Consider the following 25519-nt stretch of genomic DNA (forward strand, 5'->3'; position numbering starts at 1 on the left):
ATCCTTGAAAAGAATGTAAAAAAGATCGTGTAACTCACCGACGGAAGTCGTATAATGTTTATACGGCTGCTGCTGTGTATGATGGATAAAATTACATCTACAATATTATAAGAGAGAGAGACATGCGGAGGAGGAAGCATCTAAGCATATCAGCATCAAGGATCTCTCTAGCTGACAGATGATACTACATCCCAAGATCCCCGTCCAATCGTTTTCTCCCCCCTGTCTCTCCCGTGTGCTGTTTGATCATCATCTCCCCAAACTGTTGAAATAAATATTTACACACAAACAACCCAAAGGTATATACACACACACATTAAAAAGATGTTTTAATATAGTAACGATCCTGCGATATCTCTATATCCTTTTATACATTCAAGTTAATCAGTGATTCACCTGGATGTATATATGGGACTTGACTGGGGGATTTCTTTCATGTTTTATTTATTTTCCGATCCTGCAGAGCACAACAAAAAGAATATTATTATTCCATTTCCATCACGTTCCTGTCGCAAAGTCTCTGGAGGTGTGCGGCGAATTAAAGACATGATCAACCGTAACAAGATTGATGTAACCGCTCAAGGCTATATAGGACCCTACACAGCACATCAATAGAGTTTGACCTATTGACCGCAATGGCTCCTAATAATACCATAAGGTATATATTTCTCCATTACGTGTGTATACATCTTGAAATGGATAGAACTATGTCCATTGGTTTATATAGTTGAATCGATTGAATGACGTCTGGCAAACTTTTATAAGGGGGGTATAATACCGATCCATCCAATTCAAAATGGCCGCTTTCTGCTTTTGTTTCTCCTAAATAAGCCCCCCCTCAGGGTTGTGGGAGGTCTAAATAGTTTCCGACGTCAATAGTTAAGACGTCACAGAGTTTCTGTATTATGTGTATACAGTTTGGTTATTTCTCTCCGGAAGATTTGTATAGATGATGTTATGGAGCAAATAATATATTCAAACAACTTTTATTTTTTCCACCTGGGAGAGCGTCTAATATGGCGGCTGCGCGCGTGATGGATCGAAAGGAGGTGGACGGTGGGAGGGGGGGGGGGGCTTTAAAAAACTTTTTTTCGCATCAGACGATCCTCCCACCCCCCGTGGGCTTTAGCGTACGAGCCGGTGAACGCGTCCAATCCCGCACGATGCGATGGGCGTGGCTTTTTCACGGCCGCCGTGATAGAATTTCGTGAGCGCATGATCCTGGAGCGGGAAGGAGCTCCCGCCCCCACACACACGGACGGAAGGTTTTGAACCTTTTCCTTCAAGGAGCGCGCAAACCTGATGGCGAAATCCTTAAAATCAAGGAGGGAAAATCGCTTGGCTCCTGCGCTCCTTGGCTCGTCCCACTTTTGGTGCGGACGGGGGGGCGTGTTGCTTTTGTCCTTGCCTACTCTCCGTTTGCCCGCAATATCGACGGAAGGTCCCGCAGTCTCGAACGGCCAAGCGAAACGGTGAAAACGGAACGCCGGGATCTGCAGGAGCCCACAAGGAGCCCCCGCGCCACTACAAAACAAAAATAAAACCAAATTTTGTACAAAAATTCCCGAAAAATTCCTTTTTTTTATTCCATGTGAAGGAATTTTCATCCGCCGATCCTTTCGAAAACAACGACATCATCTGGTAAGAAATTTTGTAAAAAAATTTAAATTTCGCGCCATTTAAATTTTTAAAATTTTTTGATTTTTTCAAAGACAACTGCGGACCGGTTTTATGTTGCCAAACATCCGTAGAAATTCAACCGGAATCATCAGCAGTTTGATCCATTTGCATCATCGAATTGACCGATCGAGACCCCAAGGTAAAAAAAGAAAAAAATTGATTTGCATATTTTGATATCTAAGAGGACGAAAAAAGGTGAACTGTGCAACATTTCCACCCCCTCCTGTTTTTTTTTCTATCTCTCCCCCTAAATAATTAGTTACCCTCCCCCCACGTTGACGTCATTGTGGTAGTAGGGAGGGGAGAGAAAATAAAAAATATCAAACCCACACCCCGAAACTATATACATCCTATATAGAACATTTTCTATCTCACCTTTGATCAAAAGAAATGAGAATAGGCCCAGCCCCAGCAGTCTTATATCCATGTACATTTTTATATATCCAAGAATATTGACGATTATTTATAAGGGACCACCGACTGTGCAGCCGATTGCCAACCCGTCACATCCAGGGTTGACCAACTCTCTATCTTATAGTATATATAAAGCACCTCATACGTTATTTCATCTCGCAGGGCTGTCGGTAAAACATGTTCCAAAAAGAAACTTTTATATTTCTAGCAGCAAGTTATTTTGTTGTCATACTCTTATGTTTAGATTTATAATGATGTCGGGTTCCCCCCCCCCCTCTCTATGATGAATAAACGCGTCGAGCACCACCCCACATTTCACGGTCCCCCTCTTTTTCGAACATGTCGAGTGTGTTGTACTGCTGCTGTACACTCGCCATGTATAGATAATAAAAAGAAAGAGGGTCTCTCTATCACCATCAGACAAAACACGGAGGAATATTATTCTTTATTATTTGCCTACGCGTTTTAGAGTGAGTCCCATTGTTCCGTGTTGCCTTGGTGATGATCACAGAGAGATATCGGGAGCTCATTATTATCATCACGCATCAAAATGTTGTGCATTGAATCGTGAAAATATTAAAAAAAAACGGGTCGATTTCAAAAAATAGAAAATTTTTCTTTCGAGTTACCGGGGGGAGTAGATGTGTGTCCTTGACGATCCGTCGGCACGTTCCGATTCATTTCCGAGATAATTAGATCAAATGAGAGTGACATTGTCTAGGCTGGACGCATGGCAAGGTCGACCTCAATTCGTTAGGCCTATTTTCTATGTGCAAATCATTTTGATTGATTTAAAAAAAAAAGAACAAATTCTATACCGAAAAATGGATGGTAGGTGATAGCCGCGCGATGATTTCATTATGAGCGGGGGCTTGTTTTGTATGTTGCTATAGCAACGCGGCGCCCACACCCACCCTGTTGACTGATGTCTTTTTTCCTTTTGTGCTGCTGATGGCGATTGATTCCTTTTGCCAGTTAGTTTATATCCCCCCTCCGCCATATATAAAAGGTCATCCTGTTAAAAGAGATCCTGTCCAAGCGTGAAATATCATCTGGAATAATAACCAAACCCATCAGCTCACTCACATCACGCTCCTGTTTTTCCCCTCCAGCTGTCCGTTCTCCCACCGAGATCTAAAACCCACAGCATCATCATCATCATCACAGACACTATCAAATATTATACAGCTCCTTTATTTCTCAGCTCTCTATAACATTTGATTCTTAGACTATATATCCCAACTATATATACTGCTGCTGGTCTCTTATTGATCAGGGTCTCCCCCCTCCATCCAGGTACTGGTGAATTATTGAATATACACACAGCACAGTGCACAGGGGCAAAAGAGCGTTGCGTGTGTGCCATCTAAATGTTGTATATTCCCTGTGATGGAACAACACAACTCTCTTGAGGACATGACGGCACACATAAAAGGGTCGCCGGGAAAAGGAAAAAGCGAGGTACAAATTCGAGCGGGGGAGTATAAGGGGCTGCCGCCGTTGCTAGGCGACCAACACTATCACAACCTTTCGCCTGTATTTTGAGACACATCACATTGAATAGGAGGTCGCAATTGATTATCTTTTATAGCCGATTATAATCCCAAGAAATTTGCATACATGCAAATGAGATATACGTATATAGGAAATATAAATGTGTATAGAGGGAAAAGATGTATATATACCAAATGAATAGGTGATTATAAAATAACTCTGCGCCGTTGTCAAGTGCGGAAGTCACAGCAGAGGACATACTATATAGGAGGGTGCGCTCGTTAGTTCCTTGTGTTGTCGTCTCTTCCTCTCTTTTTAGATAGGAGCCCTTAAATGGGGACACAGGAAAAAGCTTTTCATCTTTTTTTTGATTTTATTCTCTTCCGCTTCCTCTTATATCTGACGGAAAAAGAAAACTTTTTATAACTTTCTGCTGCTGCAGACGACACAAACTTAGATTTAATTTTAGTTCTATTTATTTAAGTCTAAATAAGGGGCGGTACCAACGAGGATCTCTCGCTTTTGTCCTCGATCCTTTTTGTTATGTTTTATAAATACATGTCATTTCGATTGCACCACCGAAAAATCCTCGTTTGTCTTCCTGCAAAATTGTGAATGAAAAGAAATTGATTTTCTTTCCTATTTTGAATTTGATTTTTTCTGTTGTTTGTCTCTTTCCGTGTAGATTGAAAAAGGCGGAGCGACTCGAGAGCGAAAAGAGAGAGAGAACCTCGTTGACCTCGCCCTTCCCTCCCTCCATCCCATCACAATTCGATTGAAACCCTCCCCCTCCTCCGAATAAATAAAAACAATGGCCACTGTCAAGTGATATCTAACCCAGCACCGAATCCATCGATCAAAAGCCTCGATCAAAAATTCATTCAACAACAAAATTATTTTGAATTCGTCGCATTCAAATTTCCCGCCTGAACAACTCAACCGAAAAATTCAAATTTAAAAAAGCGCCAAAATGCCGATGATCCCATTCCTCAACATGGAACTGTCCCTGGCCAAGGAGATCATCATGGAGAAGGTGAGGGAGCCGCACACCCAGCGCCGCCTGGTGTTGGTCATCGTCTCGATCGCCCTGCTCCTGGACAACATGCTCTACATGGTGATCGTGCCCATCATCCCGGACTATTTGAGGACGATCGGGGCCTGGGACACTCACATCGAAGGCGGCGAGTACGTGACGGAGCCCAGCAGGTGGCACGTCAACACCACCGGCAATTACAGCGTTCCAGGCAACCGGACCAGCCTCCACCTGGTCAACGGCGTCGTCGTCTACGAAGGGGAAGATGCGGCCATTGGGGTCCTTTTCGCCTCAAAGGCCATCGTCCAGTTGATGATCAACCCGTTCTCGGGAGCGCTGATCGATCGGGTGGGCTACGAGCTGCCCATGATGATCGGTCTGACGATCATGTTTCTCTCGACGGCCGTTTTCGCCTGCGGCCGATCCTACGGCGTCCTGTTCTTCGCCCGATCGCTGCAGGGCGTCGGCTCGGCCTTCGCCGACACGAGCGGATTGGCCATGATCGCCGATCGTTTTACCGAGGAGAGCGAGCGAACCAAAGCCCTGGGCATCGCCCTGGCCTTCATCTCTTTCGGATGTCTAGTGGCGCCGCCATTCGGCGGTTTGCTCTACGAATTCGCCGGCAAGGAGCTGCCGTTCCTGATCCTGTCGCTCGTCTGTCTGGTCGACGCCCTGATGCTCAAACTGGTCATGAAGCCCAGGGGCATGAGCCAACTGGGAAAATCGACGTCGGTCGTGAGTTTGGCGGCGGGAGCTTCGGCCGGACCCCAAGTGGGCACGCCCATCTGGCGACTCCTGATGGATCCTTACATCGCCGTCTGCTCAGGAGCCCTGATGATGGCCAACGTTTCGCTGGCCTTCCTGGAGCCCACCATTTCCGTCTGGATGATGGACACGATGAATGTCGAGCAGTGGCAGCTGGGCATGATCTGGCTGCCGGCCTTCTTCCCGCACGTCCTGGGCGTGGTCCTGACCGTCCGTATGGCGGCCCGCTACCCGCAGTACACCTGGGTTATGGCCGCTTTCGGCCTGGCCCTGGAAGGCCTTTGCTGCTTCATCATCCCCTTCGCCACTTCCTACTGGGTCCTGATGATCCCCATCTGCGGGATCTGCTTCGGGATCGCCCTGATCGACACGGCCCTCCTGCCCACCATGGGCTACGTGGTGGACGTCCGTTACGTCAGCGTCTACGGCAGCATTTACGCCATCGCCGACATTTCCTATTCGTTCGCCTACGCCATCGGTCCCATCATCGCCGGCGGAGTTGTCGATTCCATCGGATTCCTGGCCCTCAACATCGGCATCGCCGTGTCCACTTTGCTCTTCTGCCCGGTCCTGATGCTCCTGCGCCACATTTACGAGTACAAGCCGTTCGGCGCCCAGGATGGTGAGGAAATGACTGGACTGGGGCCCATGCCGTCCATCGGTCACGGATTCTCCGGCATCGCTGGTGGAGGATCGAACATTATTCCTCTCATGTCCGACCCGCCGGACAAGCAATACCAGACGTACGCCCTTCAGGAGTCGGCTCCTGGCCAGCAGCAACGGTACCAGATGAGCGCCAACAATCCGTTGTCTTCCCAGCCGAAAAATCACCTGGAATACGGGAGCGCTAGACAGCATCAGCAGGACACCAACGTCGATGGCGGTAATACCAACGGCTATCACAGCAACAACCGCAACAACATCCAGGAGACGAGCAACAACAAACCCAAACCGCCTAAGCCGCCGCTGCCGACGAAAATTCAAATGACGCAAAGGCCGGCTAATAATGAGACGACGACGACGGCCACTGCGGCCGCCACCAGACATCAGGAATCCAATCCTTTTCTGGCCAGTTGGGATTAATTCAATGACAACCACCAAAAACAATCCTGAAAGTTTTCCATATTATACCAAACCAATTTCTTCTTTTCGATTTTTAAAATAACCCGGCGCCCTCTCCCATTGGCACAGACAAAAATGAATTAGAGTTAATTAGCCTATCGTCTATGGTTTTTGGTTATATTTCAATTAATTCTATATAGAAACATTTTCTCTACATGTCTATACTTTGGCATCTGCTGCTGTCGATCCTTTTTAATTTCTATATACTTTATAAGTGTGTGTATATATAATTAATAATGATATAATTATATAAGATAGCCTGTAGTGTGTTATTATTCACCTATATCGAAAAAAAAACAACAATTAAGAATTATTATTCAATGTAATAAGCGACCGATACACGAAAAAGTGAATTACCTTCTGACCCCCTCCCCCCTGGTCGTTGAACGATATTCGATTGAATGATTTAATTTAATTTAGTTAGATTAAATTCACACACCCTATAATTTATAATGTGTACTATATGTATTATTATTATTATCTTCTGCGATTTTCCAAGTTTTCGACAAATTTCCGGTAGTAATCTATTATAATTATCATATGAATTATTATCGTTCGTTGGCCCCGGTTTTATTCGATATCATTTTATTATAGACTGATAATTAATAAAATCGTGAAAAGGGATATTCCATAAAAGGGATGTTCTCTCTCTCTCGCTATTATATGCTATATCGTATCATCGTCGATGTGTGTATCATGCAATAAAGTGTGTTATATGCATGACCCTTTAATGTAATACAAACCCCCTTTAATTCATTCAAAACAAAAGAAGATCACAGCGCGCAGTTTCATATATATATAATAATAACTTCCCGGATTTGATTTATATCATTTTCTTAATTTTAATTTTTAAAAAATTAGCAAACCATTGAGTGGTCTGCCCTAGAGCTCTCCTCCCTCCAATTTGATAAAAGTAATATATTCAATATTGAAGAAGAAAAAACAAAAACAAAAATCGCCAATTCGTTTTTGAAGATGTAACGATATTAACAAATTGGTATTTAGAAAATCGATATAGTTTAGAGCTTTGACCGTGAATGAAATTTTCTGTTTCGAAATTCTCATCATTTGTTGTCTTATTATTCCACATACTTATTATACATACAAACATAAAAAAAAGCATATCAATGTCAATCGCTTCTTTATTATTATTAATTATATACAATCGCCATTTTTAATTGATATGGGCAAATGGAAAATTCTTTTAGTTTGAAGTCTTTAATGTTTAGTCGATTTTAATTTCAAGAAAAGAAAAGGTGTACAGGAATGATTCTATTGGGAAAGGCAGAGAGAGGGAACAGTTCATTTGTGCGTGAATTTTCTTTGTAAATATTCTTAATCAATTAGAATTAAAATTATTATTAAAAAACGAAAAAATATCATTGTCCATTAGCCACCAACACCCTCCGCGTAGGCCTAATAGCTATTATTTTAATTGATTACACATTATTCAGCACCTGTCTTCATTACGTTATCGATTTCTGATCGTGCTGTGTATTGCATAATTAAAAAGTATATGGCGACAACCAACAAAAAAGTGGATGAAATTGTCATTTCCAAACACTCTCTCTCTCTCTCTCTGTCTGTCTGTCTGCTGTGTGATGGTGTAATAATAAAAAGAGAAACGAAACTGTCAAACAAATCGATTTGTTCAAACGGAGAATACCCTGTTACAATAATCTAACTGCTATTACATTACCCGATGGATGGGGTGGGGGGAGAGAAGAAAAAAGAGAAAAAATAAGAGATGCCCGGCAAGTTGAGTGAGATTCTAAAAGAAGAGAATTGCTCTTGCTCCTAAAGGTCACTCCAATTTCTCCTCCCCAAAGTCCCTGGTGAGCACCGAATAGGAGCTGGCGCGGCGCGGGCGGGTCGATACACATATAGACTTTCCCGCCGATTCCTTTACTTTTCTTTCTCTGATGTTGTGCTTGTCTAATATACAAGTTTCAACCCTCCATACTCCCGCGTTTCCCTTATATATATTATAAGAAAATAAGCTCGAATATAATATAAAAAAGGATTTTATACCATTCTCTTTGATCGCATCAAAAAATGATTCGGCAACATTATAGTATAGACGTCGAATGAAACAAGAAAGGGGAAGATATATAGTAGGCTATAGTTTCCAGTTTAGAGTGTATATGGGAATATATATCTAAATTCATTTTATTCAGGTCTGAATGTCAGGGTACATTCACCTGAAAATCCTTTGACCTTATAGATTTTTTTCCTTCCATGTTTTTTTTTTTTGAAAAACTATGCACATATAGAAAATGGATATAGTTCACGAATGGATGATGCAAAAAAAGGAGGTAATTTGAAGAGCTGTTATATATCCGACTGCTGCTGGAATGGACTCATAAATATAGATGGAATAAGACATGATGTCGCCTGTCATTTAAGAAAGTGCGGGGATATCATCATCATCATCCCACAGCAGCAGCATCATATAAAGTTTTGGGTTCGTCTCGAATCATCAAAAGAGGTGGGAGGGTTGAGCTGCTTGCCTTAGCTGCTCTCTCTCTAATAAAATATATAAGAAGAAGGCGAATCAAAAATAAAAATAAAAGTTTTTCCTTCTCTACTCAAACGCCTGGATGATGATTCAAGAAGATGGTGCAGCAAGCGAGGGCGTCTATCCCTTTAGCCCTTGGTGATTCATCTCCATATACATACGTGCTGGCTGGCTGCTGTGTATAGACTGCCGGGGTTAGATGGGGTGATGGCGAAAAGGGAGGATGTGGAATAAGGCGCGGCTAATGAGTTCAACATCATTAGCGGCTCCCACATAGAACGCGTGCCGCCCTCCAGAGTTTATGTATCGACGGAGGGAGCTGCTGATGTGGGTGGGGTGGGGGGTTGTATAGCTCCTGTGCACAAAAGTATAGGAGCGGTGTGTGATATATAATTGGCTAACGGAGATAGTATATAGTTAGCGCTGCTGTGCTGCTGAGATGATATAACTTGCTGGAACTGCATGTGGGCGGCCATAGTTCTCTAAAGAGTTTTGACATGCAGATTGTGTAAATATCAGCTAGATATCCAGTTTCCAACATTTGTAGACCCCCTTATATATTATTTACGTCTTGGAATAATAATATAATAATATGGTGATGTAACTGTATGTGAAAGCTTTAAGGATATTTCAGGTGAACATTACGACGATTGTTGATAGCGATCGTTATACAATTTGGAAGTTTAGTCTTATGTCATTGCGAATGGTTTAAATATTTATATAGGCGCGGGAGTAATTTATCGATACTGTAGAATCGATCCAAGGTGCTGTGTTAAAGGCGATGCCATGCATATATTAGACAGTCACGCAACTCTGCGTTCAAACATTCTTTGTGATTAGACACACAGCGCGCAGCTAGTGACGTAGATATATATAAAGAAAAGAAAGCTGATATACAAGTAATACATCTTTCCGGTGCAACATATATATAACAGCCACGATTCGACTCGGCTTCCATAGCATATTGTGTATACGTGGGGTGAGGGGGGAGGGTGTCGAGTTGTAGAGGGTGAGAGGGATGAAAAGATATGGGTCTATCTTCTTCTTTCTTGCCTTTCACCAAAGCGGAACGAATGTGTGCGTCTGTACTATAGGCCTACGCGCACAAATCCATGGGATTTTCTCCAGCATTTAACCCAATGTACATACATAGGCAAAAGGGCTTTATATATAGGCTTCGTGTCAATTGAGGACATCGTCGCGGCCATCATCAGATTATAAAACAGCCAACAACTTTTGTTTTCTTTTGGCAAAAGTTAAACTGTTTGCAACCCATACAAATCTGTACATCATGAAAAGAAAAGGAGATGAAAAGAATATAATGTGAGGTCGCGTGCTCTGTTAGCTATATTCCTCGGTCCAGGCTCGTTTATATACGTGACCGGGATAGTATGGTTGAGAAGAATAACAGAATCACGCACACGCCATTCGAATATTAAAATGTTTTTCTAAATAGCGTCAGAGAGGACGAAAAGATCCGAATAATCTATAAGCCTTTTTTTACCCTTATGAATGATGGATTAGATTTGGTTGTATATATTTAAAGACATATATACATTTATATATTGTTCGGCGTGCAAAAAGGAATATTTTTATTTTCATATTAGGCCTACATAATATTGTATTATTAGCTATGCACAGATAGGCCTATAATATAATTTTAGATACCTACGATTGGCTTTTGATCGAATAGTTGTTGGGTTCAAAGAAAAAAGGATTTTATCGATTGTGTAAGGGCATCAACATCATAGCTGCTGCTGGAGAATGTGTCTGGAGCTGGCGCTCGGTCGTTATGTACGCGGATTCGCTAATGGATAGATGATGCTGTATACATACATCTACCAGCAGCAGCAGCGGCATCATGGGTGGGGGGAAAGCAATCACAACTGGGCAAATTGGATCGTAATTATATCCTCTTCTCAAAATATATATGGAGAACGAGATGCTAGCGGAGCTCATCATCATCTTTATCGACCTCCGGGCTAGACACAAAAACGTCACACACTTGGTCACACACGCCTATAAAACATTTATATATTCCTGCAACGCACATAGCGCTTAATGTAGGCCTAATATGACATTATATAAATATGTAGCGCAGTTGATGGGATACAGTTTAGACAGCAGTAGGAATTGTTGATGTCGCTCAGTTTATACTATACGTATGCTATATATTTCTGGATTTAAATAAATCTGAAGCTTTTATTATAAATGCGGAAACGCCCTTTTTTCTTTCCCGGTGTGTAGACTTTCAAAATTAAATTTTAAAGAAAAAAACCCTAGACGGTAGTACGTGATTCTTGAAAAGTCAGGTGCACTTTCTCCGATTGGATCTAATTGAATTAGTTTCCCTTTTTTCTCCCCGTTCATTTCCCCTGCTGCTCTAGCTGCTGCTGCTTCCCCTTTTTCATCCAACTCTCTGCGCACTTTTATATTATTCACTCTACTTTTTTCTTCTTTTTCTTTTTCTTCTTTTATAACGACATCACAAGGACGAGTACCGCTGCTACTACTACCTTTGACGAGGGAGAATAATAAGAGTTGGGCCGGCTTCACATCATCATCAGGACGAATCAACTCGTCAGCAGTCTACATCAGCAGCATCCGTACGACAACCGACGACAACATGACGAGTCTGGAAGTATATATTTATTGATACAATTTTCCCTTTTAAAATACATATAAGAATGAGTCACTTTAAAACATTTTGAAGGGGTTTCCTCCCTTTTTTTTTAAACATTATACATTATTCAATTTAGTGTATAGACCCTGTACATAATATACGAGATTCTTTTGATTTCATATGATGATGGGGCGCGTGTGCTTATATTTAGATAAATTGTGACGTAAGATATAAAGAGGGCAGATTTTCCCCGTGGGTTACGAGATAAGTCACACACATCTTTTGACCGGCTTTTGCATTTTAAAATTCACGACGCCAAGAATAATAAAAATGGTCTTTTCGGGAGGATGTATATTATGCAAACGAAGCAAAACAAAAAAGCGCCTATAGTATCTTTTGAAGTTTTTTCGCTTCGTTCATCAAATATTCTAATCCGCCAGTGTGAACTCGCATAGTCAATTGCGGACCATCGTAACACACAGTTCACTCAGTCCACGCGAGCGTCACACTCAGCCCAGCAGCATTATATTCGAGCTGATAAATAAATTCCACGAATCTAAAGGGAATTAAAAGTTTCATTAGTTATCAACATTAAAATCAAACTGCGAATGAGCTCTAGTATAGGCACAGTTTTCATCGGAAAAGTTGTGCGCTGGAAAAGAAATGAAGTTGAACCAAAGGCAGCTTGACTCTCATTTGCTATTCCGGCGATATATGTAGGCTATATAGGAGTCGATCCTATAGTACGAAAGTGCTATATAGCTTTATATACGTGTGTAGAGGTTGAGCGAGCTATATAGCCTACGGGCTGCAGCCCTGAAGGGGCTTCGAACAGAGAGAGAGAGAGTCTAAAGTGGGGAGTCTGCAGACTATACAGTTGTTGGTACCAGTACTACATCCGCCATTCCGTCCCCCTTTAATACCCCTCCTGGCTCCTATATATACCAACTCCTCCATATAACAACAAAAAGAAAAAGAGAAGGTAACAAAGTTAAGGCTCCCTCGAGGCGGCTCTTGCTTCTCTCTTTTCGTTCCGCGTCTCTTCTTATTTTCTTTCATTCTCCTATCGTCTTTTTTTTCTTTCGTTTTATATAGATCTATACACATACATACAGTGCTGTGTGTTGGGTGCGGCTCCTATTTTTCCAGTTCTCTTTTCTTATATTTCCACCTTGGGATTCACACGCGGGCCTCCCTATAACATGGAAAGTGTTTCGCCGTAGATTGTAGGCCTACATACGGCATCTCGATTTGTTTTGTCAACTCTACAATTTGATTAAATATAATAGGCTACAGCTTTCTTTTGCACCTTTAAAAAGCTAGTAGGCCTAGCGTGAAATGAGACTTGAATGCCCTAATATTTAAAACCTATTCGTCTAGATATAAAATCGACGGTTGGTCGGGCGGGCGGGCTGCTGATTTTCGTCCATAATACATCGACGGAATACCGAATAAGATTTCTCGATTGAGAGGGAGAAAGTCTCTAGTGGCTTAACGAGGTAGAGGGGGGAGGGGGATGTGGCGTCCCGACGTTAGGAGCGTCGGTGGCGGCGACCCTCTAAGGTATTTTCCTCACGTTCCGCGTTCCACACACGAGGGGGTAATGCACATACATACAGTTGCTTCGCTCCTCGCTGTTGTATATGTAGTTACTGTATGTGTGTGCCTTTGGAAATGTATAGAAGGGGGAGCCAACCAGCGCAGTCTAGTCCTTCATCAACTGAAGAAAGAAGGAGAGAACTTTCCGCTCCAACTCCCATCGTCTATAGGCCAGACACGACGTATTATAGATCGACGAGGACACACAATAGTTCACTTTTGTGTGTGTACGTCCTCTCCTTCAATCATCATCAAAGACCAGTTGATGTAGACATTCTTTCTTTTCTTTTCATATTCTTATTCTTCCCAGAGATGTATAGGAACGTGATTTCGATTGGGCGCTAGATAATGTCTATAAGAACAAACCGCATATAAGAGAGAGATATGTTGTTTTTTCGAGTAGTATTGAACATGCCCCGCAGCATCTGGAGGATGTCGCACGCCTCTCTCTCTCCATCCACGAGGGTTTGCAGCAGCAGTGCTGGGAAAATCGATGTTGTGTTTCTTGCTGTGGTCGATATGACGTGTGTCTACTATGTGGTTGTCGGGAGCGAAAGTTTTTGAGGCCACCATGGCGTGCGAACTCTGACAGCAGGTGAAACTATCTCTCCCCCCCCCCCTCTCTCTCAGCATTATAGAAGAGATATGTGCGAGTTTTGTTCCAAGTCGACTGTATGAACATCAAAACATTTCAGAGGGAGGCTGTATAGATGGATGGATGGAGTGTTTCCCTCCTTTCACGATATTGACACGCGATGGGGGGCCTCGCCCTTTTGTGTACACACCTTTCAAATCATACTGATGAACCTCCTACTATATATATACCTTTTTTATACGTGTTGTATTATATAATAGACATGCCTATATGTGTGTGAGAGACAATAGGTGGCGGCCATTACTGAACTCGATATCGATCGGAATGATGTGCACACCTTTTTTTTAGAAAATAGTGATGCAGGTGTGTAGGCCTAAATCTTTGATGTAATAATATGATAGACTGCCTGGCTGCCGAAATTACCTGTTCCGTCGCTGGAGCAAACGATGGCCTCCTATTTGGAGGCCGTCCAAGTGGCCGTCGGAGATGAGGAGCAAAAGGCCGAGACTAGGAGCAAAGTGGAACGGTTCCTATCGGCCGACGGCGTCGGTCCCAAACTCCAGCAGCTCCTCATCGAGAAACAATCGAAAGAAGATAATTGGGTATTACTATAGATTATGACCATTACATAACACGGCAGACCTGGAAACTTGTATATAAAGTAAATGGTTGCATTATATTATAGGCCTATCATTGGTGGTTGGATGACATGTACATGTGCAACGACATCGCCTTGCCAGTCAATTCCAATCCGGGCATGGCCTTTCCTCGACGCCGTCAAGAACTTTCCAAAGACGTCGCTCCCAATTTCGTTCAAGATGTGGCCGATTTCGTCAGCGCCATTCTCGATTACAAGGAATTGATTGACCGGTAAATTACGTACAAGTTATATTATTTTGATATTAATATCCCGGTTAAAGTTAGGGGAGAAAACTGGATAAATAATGTCGATTTTAAATTTGTATCGATTTCTAATAAGCATGACTAATTAAGATAAGTGTCGTCTGCTTTGATTTAGTTTGAAACAAAATGAGAGTAAGCATATAAATTAAGGAGCAAAACATGGCTTTTAAAATTCAGCTGAAGGTAAAATTCAATTTGAAATAGTTTAACGTATTGCCCAAGTTTTGTTTTAAATGATTTAAAGTCAATCTGGAAAGCCTGTAAGTTTTGATGTGCCAAAACATCTTGGAATATGCACACACAAATCCTAGTTTGCTCTTTGGGGTTGTAGAGATTACAGGATAAACATTTTTAAATTCATAAGCAATTCAATTTAGTAATCCAAGTTGTGTAACAAACATCATTCCAGTGTTGTTCCCACAAGTTCATTTTAAAAATCACGGTGATATCAGAAAACATGGTCAACCTAAAATCGTCTTGGAAGTCTTCCGGAAGTGTTTCTGCTGCAGTACATTAATCATTCTTAGTTTAAACAGTTTGAAAATGTATCATCATTAGAAATTTGAAAACAGTCTGGGTTACATGGAGGAACAACACTGGAATGATTTACCAAAAACCATGTGTTTCACATTTTTAGATTGTTGAACAATTTCCCAATCCCCCCCAAAATAGTTTTAATTTAACCTCTAAAATCAAAGTGAAAGTAGAAAATGTTATGACCTGCCGTCACAACCGTTACCTCCACGTTTAATCAGACGAGGTCTCCATTTAATAGAGATTAAAGGCTAATTCCTCGAGATGATATATGTGTGTGTGTAAGCTGATTAGATGCATACCCCTATTACATGGCAAACAAAATCGTGATGGATATCGGTCTCTAAGACCCCGTGCCGTATATTTAATGCTCCTGACATTAATGGGCAGCCCATGTACACACACACGCTGATGTGTATTAGATACGGTCTAGATATAATAATGATTAATTATGTCTTTAATTCCGTGTTGATACTATACGAAACAACAGTCAATTGCTGCCTCAGGATCGAGCCCTCTCCAGGGAGAAAGGCCAGCCATTGTGCATGGCTCAATACCAGCGATTGTTTGCCTCTTACCGGACGCCTGGACTGGAACAGGATCAACTGAGAAGTTTCCCACCTCCGGACGAGAATGAACACATCATCGTCGCCCATCAGGGCCAAGTAATATGCTGCCAAAAAGTTTCATTTGACATTGATTATTAATTTCAGTTTCTCCCAATAGTTTTGGCGTTTGGAGGTTCGCCACAAAGGGTGTCGATTGTCTGCCGAAGAAATGGCTTTCAACTTTGCGGCCATTATGGAGTCGACGGACGGACAAAAGAGCAGCACATTAGCCGGCCAGCAGCAGCAGCCTCAGTCGAGCCATCATCAGCACTACCCTCCTTTGGGTCTCCTAACGACCGCCAACAGGCGGCTCTGGGCTCAATGGCGTCATCAATTACTCCAAGGTATAGTGTGTATCCCCCTCGTCCTTTTTTTTTTCTTTTTCCTCTTTTGTTGCTGTATAATGTTTCCACCCAGGACGGACACCCCTCAAAATAAATATAGAGAGCCGGCCCTTTTCATCATGTCTCCCCTCCTTTCCACCAGCCAAGCATTTCGTCGGGGTCCGGCCAAATCGAATCCCGAATAGAAAGAATGGACTCCCTCGTTCTCTCTTTTGTTCATTCAATTGGATATATTTTTCTCTCTTTTGTGTGTAGATTTAATCAACGCTCGCTCGCTGCAGTCGATCGAATCGTCCAGCATGATCGTCTGCATCGATCAACCGTTTCTGCCGCCACCGCCTCTTTCTGGCGTAGAAGATGAAGAGGTCAACCATCGAGTCGACACCAATCGACTCCTACAAATGATCCATGGAGGAGGTAGCCACTGGAACACCATCAATCGATGGTTCGATAAAACCGTCCAGGTATTTATTATTTGACACAGTGGCCATTTGTATTTTCCAGTAAAACTTAAAATCAAATCTTTTTTTTTAAAGTTTATCTTCAGTCCGGATGGCATCAGTGGCACTTGCTACGAGCATTCACCTGCTGAGGGCATCGTCTTGGTCCAGGTCATTGAGAAAGCTCTGGAGAATGTCCAGGCCCTGCAACAAGAGGCCCAACAACAAGAACAACAACAACAACAGGATGATAATGGGCAGCCAATAAGGGCGGGCGGGCGTATCCGCCGGTCGACGTTAACGACACTGGACAACGACGACGATGGAGGGCGGCGAGGCAGTAACGGCGGAGGCAGTGAAAGTGGTGGTGGCGCTGGCGCTCGAACGACGTCGTTTCCAGCCCCCAAGAGACTGACGTGGAAGATCGATGAAGACACACGGACGGCCATCGAAACGGCCGCCGCCGACGTCGACAGGTAGACGACGACGACAACTTGCCCATTTTCTTGGCCGAGCTTTATCATTTATTTATCGACACAGACTTGTGGAGGATTTGGACTTGCGAGTCTTTCGCTTCACTCCCTACGGAAAGAATCGCATTAAAACTTTCAACGTCAGTCCCGACGTCTACATCCAGCTGATGCTCCAATGGACTTATTACAAGTTGGTTTTTTATTCTTTTCAAATTTTCCCGCCAGGATTTAGGAATTTTTGAAAGGGGGAGGTTTCTCTAATCATTATGAATGATGGGAAACAACCATCAAATTGACTAATGATGCGCACATCAGAGAATAGACTTATTTATGATTGATGTACAATAGATTGCACGGGAAACTTGTGGCGACTTACGAAAGCGCCGCCACTAGGCGTTTCCAGCTGGGCAGAGTCGACAACATCCGATCGGCTTCATCCGCATCCCTGGCCTGGGTCAAAGCCATGGACGATCCCGACACACCGGTGAATATTCAAATTTTTATTTTTTTTTAATTTGGCGCGCAAACTAAACATTTGAATTATACAAAAAAAAGGTGGCGGAACGCATCAGTCTGTTTTACAAAGCCGCCGAGAACCAGACGGACGTGATGATTAGAAACATTCTAGGCCAAGGCATGGATAATCATTTGCTGGGATTGCGCCAGTTGGCCAAACACATCGACTCGGACGAAGCCGCAGCCGTTTTTCAAGACCCGAGTTTTCAAACGATTCATCACTTTGCCCTTTCCACCTCTCAGGTATTTGATTCCTCCCCTTGCTTTTTTTCAATCCACTCCCCTACACCTAAATGGGGGAAAAAAAGGCAGGATCGATATTTTCTATCGATTTTCTTCTTTACCTTTTGTGAGAAGTTAGCCTGGGAGGTGTGTGTACATTGAAAAGTTGTTTTCTTTCTTTTCTTTTTTCTCTTTTGACAGATTCCTACCAGCAGTGCGGATTCTTTCATGGGTTACGGGCCGGTTGTCCCCGACGGCTACGGTTGCTCTTACAATCCTCAACCGGATTGTGTCATCTTTTGCGCATCGGCTTTCAAATCCTGCGAATCGACCAGCGTCGCCGGCTTCGTCCGTCAATTGTCCGACACGCTAGTCCAGGTCGGCGACATGCTAGAAAATCGATCGCCACCACCACCACCCAAATGAAAAAAATTTGAAAAGAGCCCCCCCAAAGTTGAATCGATTCGAACTATTTTTAGTCATTTTCCACCCAATCTTAACTGTCTTTCTATACGCCCAAATCTTTGTTGTTTTTGTTCTTCGTTGTTGTTTTTAAAGTTAACGATCCTTGGCTATATGGCCCCGAGGCTTTTTACCCTTCGTGATTTATTCACACACGCGCTGTGCTGGGTCCCACAATCCTAGGAGTTTTGTTGTTGCTCCCCTCCATCGCAAATACCCTTATATATATGTTATAGGACCTACTACCTACCACCACCGCTATGTGCGGTCGTTGCGGGGCAGAAAGTATAAGACCCAAACACACACTAGGACACGCGCTGCCTAATCTAAAGCTTTTTTCTCCTCCCGCATCGTGGCCGCATCAAATAAAAAAAAAGATCCTAGTAGCCTGGATCCTAGTAGTCTTCACGGTGCCCGAGGCTATATATTGTGGATGGGGGGATTATTACGTCACGGCGACCCTATAATACACACGCACACACACAAGCTGCTTGACATCGAAGCGTCACAAAAAAAAGGTTAACATGTGTAGCCTGAGGCTATTTATAGTCACTTTATTGTGTTGATATTTGCATTAAGATTTTTTGGAAAATCGAAAACGAAAAGAAGTTTTTGATTTTTGTTTTGTTTTTTGGAAATTGTTGGGAATTTTTTTTAAGTGTTTATTTATTTGTTTTCAATGTACGTGTCTGTTCTTTAACAAGCTCATCACGCACGCCGTTTTATTTATATATTTATATTCCTTGTTATTTGAATCGAAAGTTACACATCGTCACAGAAATTACTCATATTATATTGATGTATACCCAGTCACAGGTGCTTCAAGCAATACACTGATCAGCAGAAATTGTTTGCTTTTTAAATATCACGAAAATCATTTCTCTTAGTTAAAATTTTCTTTTTTTTAATAATTTGAAATAGTTGCCAAGTTTAGCCATCTGGTAGTGAACAATTGAGTTATTCCAGAGTCGTCTGCTTCTCAGGATTTGAACACGTGAGAATCTGTAAACAGTGTCGGGTATCAGTTTGATTAGTCTTGATTGTCTAAATATCGAGTGATTTAAATAATATGAAATGAATAAATTTGATCAGTTCAAAGTAAGTCCACAAGCATTTCGGTTTCCAAATGGTCATCGCTAACTTATTCTTTAAAATCTTCTAGGACGTAGTTACTTCACGTGGCCGAGGCCGTGGAAGAGGTGGCGGTGATCGTGGTGGATCTCGAGGTGGAAGCCGAGGAAGAGGCGATCGTGGAGGCTCTCGAGGTGGAAGCCGAGGGAGAGGAAATTTTAATGGTGGAGATCGTAGAGACCAAAGTGAAGGTGGTGGTGGTGGTGGTGATAGTCAAGTAGGATCAGGTGAGGGCAATCGTGGCAAAAGAACTTTTCAAGGTGGTCGTGGAAGAGGCCCACCAAGAGGTGGCAGGGGCAGAGGAGGACCATCACAGGGCAGCCGGGGAAGAGGAGGATCAGCACGTGGAAATCGTGGGAGAGGAGGAGGACGTCCAGTACAAGCCCATCAAACCAAAACAAAGCCAATTGAAAAGAAAGAGGAAGTCCAGGAAAATAAGGGTTCTGAAATTAAAGATGGTCTTTCACTCTACATTACCTTCAAAGATGGCCCAGATATCTATGAACTTGAAAAGTTAAAAGGATTTCATTCACTCAATCCACCACCCAACAAAAAAGAAAAAGAAAGAATCATGTTGTTCAGAGATCTAGAATCGCTTGAAACTGCCAAGTTGTTTCTTGATGCTCATAAAAATGTAAAATCTACTAATCTTATGGGATTGAAATCATTCAAAAGACAGGTGAGTGTAATTTTTTGACACTTCTTATGTTGTGTCATGTAACTTTTTTCCTGTTTCACCGTGTAGGGTTCTAATTCCTCAGATAACTGCAGATTATTCTTGAGATTTGACAAGGCCCATGATGAAGATGCTGTCAAACAACTTGACAGCAAAATTCTAGAAGTCCTTCCTTTGAAGGATAGCAGGTATTTAACACTCTGTTTTTATCAAACCCAACTCAAGATCCTAATGCATTTTAATGAAAGCTGTTGCAAGGTGGAGTTTGCTAGTCCTGAAGAAGCAAAGTCTGCAGCAGAGAGGTTAAAAAACCTCATTCGTAAAACTGGTTTAAGACAAGTGGATGTATTTGCAGGCAATACAGCAACTAGTTCATCAACAAAACCTGGAATTTCACCCATTGCCAATATCCTGCAAGACACGTGAGTTTTGTCTGCCACTTGTCTAAACATTGAAAGTAGTTATTTTTTTTTAACGCCATTAAATTTTTGTAGGGTCGTGTTACGAGACGTACCTAAAGATGCCACTATTAAAGATATTTCCGATCAGTTCCCCGAGGCTGTTTCATATTATCTTTACGACAAAACCTTCCCCGCTTCTAAATATTGGTAAAATAGTTTTTTTTTCTTTACATTCTTAAAAAGCACGGAATCAAAAATTATTATTTAAAAAATTTAGTCACGCTGCCATTCGGTTAAACACAGAAAGGGTCGCCGAGATTTTAAAGTGCAAAAATTTGAAAATTGCGGGAAAGAAAGTATACGTTTTCCCTGCTCACGCAGAATTCTTACACGACAATCCCAAGTTAGGGGAGCCAGAACCCGAACCGGTTGAAGAGTCCGCAAGGGGCACCAAAGTCGTAAGTTACTCTTATCCAAATGATTCTAAGTTGTGTGTTTCAGTTCATTGTATTTGCAGGAACCCCCGAGTAAAAAGAGGAAAGTAGATGTCGGACAAGAAGAGGAAAGTAGCGAAGAAGAAGAGGACGAAGATGATGATGATGAAGAAGCTGGTGACGACGGTGATGATGAGGAAGAGGACGAAAACGATGAAGGTATTTCGTAAAATAGTAGTTTGCCTGGAGTTTTAAATAGTTCTAGATTATTTATTTTTAGGTGCCGATGAAGAACTTGACGAAAGTGATTAAATTTTGACAATGGGACATTTCTCACGTATGCTTTAATTCTTAAAGAAATAAAAGCTCATCTTTTATTTTGGTCAAACGACGAAATTTGTATGTATTTTAATTTTTTTTTTTTATTTCTAATTGATTTTGTATTGCCCTACAAATAGTACGTGATTTCAACTGAAAGAGAAACGGTAGCGTATTGTTTTTGTTGAAGAAAACACATTCACAACTTAAAACTTTAGAAACCAACTTAGGCTTTGCAGTTCGAGTAAGTTCTCGATACTTTTCAATTATTCAAAATTTGGTTTAGTCTCTTTTCGGTGGTCCCTCTGCGAACTAAGGGCTGTATTCAGTATCGTTAAAAACTTTCCCTGTTAAGCTGTAAGGTGAAAGACTGAAAGCTAAACTGTACTGGGAAGTAACTCAACGACGTTCATGGTTAGGTGATCTTGATTTGATTTAATCCGTCAGTGAAAAAATAAAAACAAAACAGTTTCGAGATGAGAGAATCGTGATGCTAATTTCGTTTGTTCATGGAAGACTAACCTCAAGCGATTTCGACGCTTAGCTTAATTGGAGACACCTGATCGTTGGAGCGCAAGTATTTGAATTTATTTACTGTTATTTCTAGAAGTTAATCAATCAAATATCTGTTAATCGGATTAATTAGTGGTGTATTTATTACTGAAGATCATTCGTCTCGTCAGAATGGTGATACGACCAAAGTCAGATTCCATGAGCGCCGTCATAAGTAGTAAGTCAATTTCAATTACCATTAACAGATAACCACATTCAGGCTGGCCTCCATTAATAAGTTTTCATCATTTATTTTGTCTCCGAAATATTTCCCCACCAATGCAACGATTTCCATTTAATCTCTCAATCTACATAACGAATTGAATCCCCCTGAAATTTATTATTTGCGTCGTAGTAAGGTTTGCTTCATTATACGGTACATTTAGTTTTCATTGCCCATATTACTATAAATACATCGATAACGTCAAGATTGTACTAAAAATCCCGTTACAATTGTGCAAGGTTTTTCAGAATGTAGTATAATGGAATAATTTAACCCGGGTAAATAATTGAACATCGATGCGCAAGTAGACGGACTAGATGTTGTAGCTAAACTCAACATGTATGCATTGAATGCGAAATGTCCTTTCTCCGCTCTCAATATTTTCCACTCTGTTTAGGCTAATACATTGTTCTGCGTATTCCTTTGGATTTAGAATAAAAAAAAAGAGGATGTACATTTGAATAACTCAATTGCTGAGCTTCATTGACCGCGTAATTTATTCGATATTGCAATGACCAGCATTTAACGGGCAGATACGCTCTTACAACTTATCCAAATAACCTACGATTTTTCTTAGCATATCGCTCAGTCCTATTCGGTGTTTCGTGAGAGAACAAACGAAAACATCTGCCTCAGTTCCATTTTAACTTCAGTAGACAAAAGTTATCTTTATATCCCAGGCAATTACGGATGTTTAAGTTTGTCTTGGATAACAGGAATTGATACAAAATTTTGAAACTATTAATGTAACGTATTTTCTAGAAACTATTCCGTATGCAAAATTTTATTTACGCTAACTAACTCGTAATTACAGAAAACTTGAAGTGCATTCCCGCAATGAAAGGAGTGGGAATCTGGATGCTGTTCTGCCTTAGTTTGGTAAGGTCCATTTCAAGCGATTTGAATGCGCTTAATGGAAAGCATTTGGTCGTCGGGACGCAGGTATTATTATTATTAACATTTCATTAATCTTTGTCTTGACTTTTATGAAACATGCTAAACGCTTAAAAAAAAATCATCTTTTAAGGTAACATTGGTTCACCTTTACGTGGTGAGAAACAGTTCCGGCTTTATCACTGAAATGAAAGGTGTAACAGCCGAGACTATCAAAGTTTTGTCGCAACGCTTTAATTTTACGTAAGCCGTTTTCATGTTTTTCTTTTACTGTAATCAATTAATCATCCATTTTGTTTTGGTCAACAGATACTCGGTTCTGCAAGTAAACGATAGTCTTATAGAAAGGCAAAATGAAACTCTGCTAGGCCTCGCTTACTATATTGCAAACGGAGTACACTACTTTCACATTTAAGGTCTTTATTCAATTTTCTATTTGATTTCCGTTCGTTTCAGAAATGCGACGTAATCATTGGACCCATAGTGACGACGCCTAAACGATCCGACACTATGGAATTTGCCGGCGGATTCATGTACACATCTGGTGCTCTTCTAATTCCTATGCCAGAGCCTTCGGACAATGTAGCTGCCGTTGCGAAACCTTTTCAGTTATTGGTAACAAAAAGACTACATGTAATCAATAAATTATAAGAAAACTAATAGATATTGGAAAATAGGTTTGGATCGCAATATTGATTGCAATGCCCATAACGACCATCGCAATCTACTTTTTCATTCGTCCGATAAACTGTATGGAGAATGTTGCCATGGAACAATCGGGTGACGGAAGGATCCGTCGTATTCCGCAGACTGCTGGTCGAGTATTCTTTGAGATTTTCCGAATTATCATAAACCAAGGTAGGTTGATTTGTTTCTGCCGTGTTAATCAAATTTATCAAACATTTTATGTTCGCAGGAGGATACTTTCCTGGAATGCGAATTGCCGTTTATTTTGTTGCGGGTTCTTGGTGTTTGGGCGCCTTGGTTCTTGTTTGTTCCTACAGCAGTCTCTTGACGTCTTACGTCCTGGGCTCAAACGCTGAGCCGCTGGTTGATTCCCTCAAAGACCTTGCTGCAGACCCAAACGTCAAACTAGTTGTTGACAAAGGGCTTGCTGTAGATATCGTCGTTTCGGTAACTGAAATTGAAAGGAAATAATTGAACTATCATTGAACCTATTTTGTAAATTAATCCAGGCTGCAGCAGATGGACTCTACAAACAACTGGGTGATAAAATGCGATCTCAGTCGAAATCCCGTTGTGTGTCGTTTAAGGAATGCATTGAACTGGTGAAGTCTGAATCTTACACTTACCTAAATGTAAATATATAATAATCAATTCAAAACCCAAGATTGAATCCAGCTAGATTTTGAATTTAGATCAGGACTAATTATGCATTAAAAATAGGGTCTTGAAGTAACGCTCAACGCCATCGACGAAGATTACAAGACCACTGGAAAATGCAATCTAGCATTAGCCAGGAAACCGGAATCGGTTCCCGGATCGTTGGGTTGGGCGCTGCCCAAAAAGAGTCCCTACACGAGTTCGTTCACCAAAGGGTACAGAATATATTAATTCTTCGCACGAAAAGCCTATTAGCTTTACAGATGAGAAGGCAAGAAACTAATTATCGAATTCTATTGGCTCAGGTTCATGGAGTTGCATCAAGCCGGACTGATTGACATGTGGACCGAAAGGGAACTGCAAAAACGAAGAAACGTCACTTATTGTTTGAACGAGGCCCGTAATAGGCAGCAGCGCAAGATAACAAATAATTTGACAAAGATCACTTTGAAGAACTTCTCTGGCGCATTTTACGTCTTGATAATCGGCTATGTTCTTTCTTTAATTTGCTTCATCGTCGAAAATGTGTATTTCAAACTCTCCAAATATCAGAAATCGTCCACGGACCGCTTGGAATTGGAAATTAAAGTCGAACAACATCAAGATTTATCAATTCAAGATCAGGCCGAGGGGTTTTACCATAACCGCAGACAGATGTAACATCTGGAGACGCTACTCACATTTGGATGGCATTTTCTTTTTGGAGAACGATTCGAAATTTAGATAACTTTTCTAACGATTTTGTTTTATTATTTCTTATTATTATTCTCTTTAGCTATTATAGAAGTATACTTCTTTATCATGTCGTATTTTTAAAAGAGCATTTTCTTTTTTTATCCTGTATTTTGCGCAGTTTTAAAGTAATCCCTAACTACTTTCTAGTAATTATTCTAGTATTCCAAAGGAGTAATGAATTTAAACAGGATTCTATCGCTTCTGGTCCCAGCACAGTTGTTGTATACCAATACGTGTCGTCACCTCGCATGGACTCTGTATTATTTTTACGTTAATTTGATTCATGTCAACACTGATAGCTACTCACAGCTTACCTGCAAATGAATGTTTAAGTACTTGGTGCATAAACCACCATATCCTGGTCCTTATCTTAACATCTCCCTTATCAGATTATATAATAAATTTGTGTTTCTCAAATTATTTATTTGCAAATGTGTTTTCTATTGAAGATGTTCCTATCTAACGA

General features: G+C 41.4%; 3 protein-coding genes across 4 annotated transcripts; all 3 read left to right on the plus strand.

The window, feature by feature from the left end:
- Positions 1-1340: 1340 nt before the first annotated feature.
- Positions 1341-19192, plus strand: LOC124201643 (vesicular acetylcholine transporter-like). 2 transcript variants are annotated; one of them, XM_046597805.1, is made up of 13 exons: positions 1341-1641; positions 1713-1819; positions 11519-11667; positions 14245-14445; positions 14529-14713; positions 15771-15945; positions 16007-16232; positions 16488-16696; positions 16769-17148; positions 17213-17335; positions 17494-17629; positions 17701-17904; positions 18085-19192. In XM_046597805.1, exons 2-13 carry the CDS (start codon positions 1732-1734, stop codon positions 18307-18309), a joined length of 2301 nt encoding a protein of 766 aa, XP_046453761.1. In that variant the 5' UTR covers positions 1341-1641; positions 1713-1731; the 3' UTR covers positions 18310-19192. The 2 variants fall into 2 exon arrangements, with proteins under 2 accessions (XP_046453761.1, XP_046453762.1); XM_046597806.1 differs by lacking the exons at positions 1341-1641; positions 11519-11667; positions 14245-14445; ... (7 more) ...; positions 17701-17904; positions 18085-19192 and adding an exon at positions 4274-7854 and having other exon boundaries at positions 1712-1819.
- A 106-nt stretch (positions 19193-19298) lies between these two features.
- Positions 19299-21378, plus strand: LOC124201702 (U3 small nucleolar RNA-associated protein 25-like). The gene is made up of 8 exons (XM_046597880.1): positions 19299-19443; positions 19508-20155; positions 20222-20340; positions 20401-20574; positions 20647-20760; positions 20831-21011; positions 21071-21206; positions 21268-21378. The coding sequence occupies exons 1-8, from the start codon at positions 19420-19422 to the stop codon at positions 21297-21299; spliced, it is 1428 nt and encodes a 475-aa protein (XP_046453836.1). The 5' UTR covers positions 19299-19419; the 3' UTR covers positions 21300-21378.
- A 310-nt stretch (positions 21379-21688) lies between these two features.
- On the plus strand, positions 21689-25473 carry LOC124201701. The gene is made up of 10 exons (XM_046597879.1): positions 21689-22826; positions 22895-23022; positions 23108-23217; positions 23284-23368; positions 23431-23589; positions 23652-23832; positions 23891-24108; positions 24171-24293; positions 24382-24533; positions 24624-25473. Exons 2-10 carry the CDS (start codon positions 22918-22920, stop codon positions 24976-24978), a joined length of 1488 nt encoding a protein of 495 aa, XP_046453835.1. The 5' UTR covers positions 21689-22826; positions 22895-22917; the 3' UTR covers positions 24979-25473.
- Positions 25474-25519: the final 46 nt, after the last annotated feature.

This window comes from Daphnia pulex, chromosome 9 (genome assembly GCF_021134715.1).
Source record: "Daphnia pulex isolate KAP4 chromosome 9, ASM2113471v1".
In the NCBI taxonomy this organism is placed as follows: Eukaryota; Metazoa; Arthropoda; class Branchiopoda; order Diplostraca; family Daphniidae; genus Daphnia; species Daphnia pulex.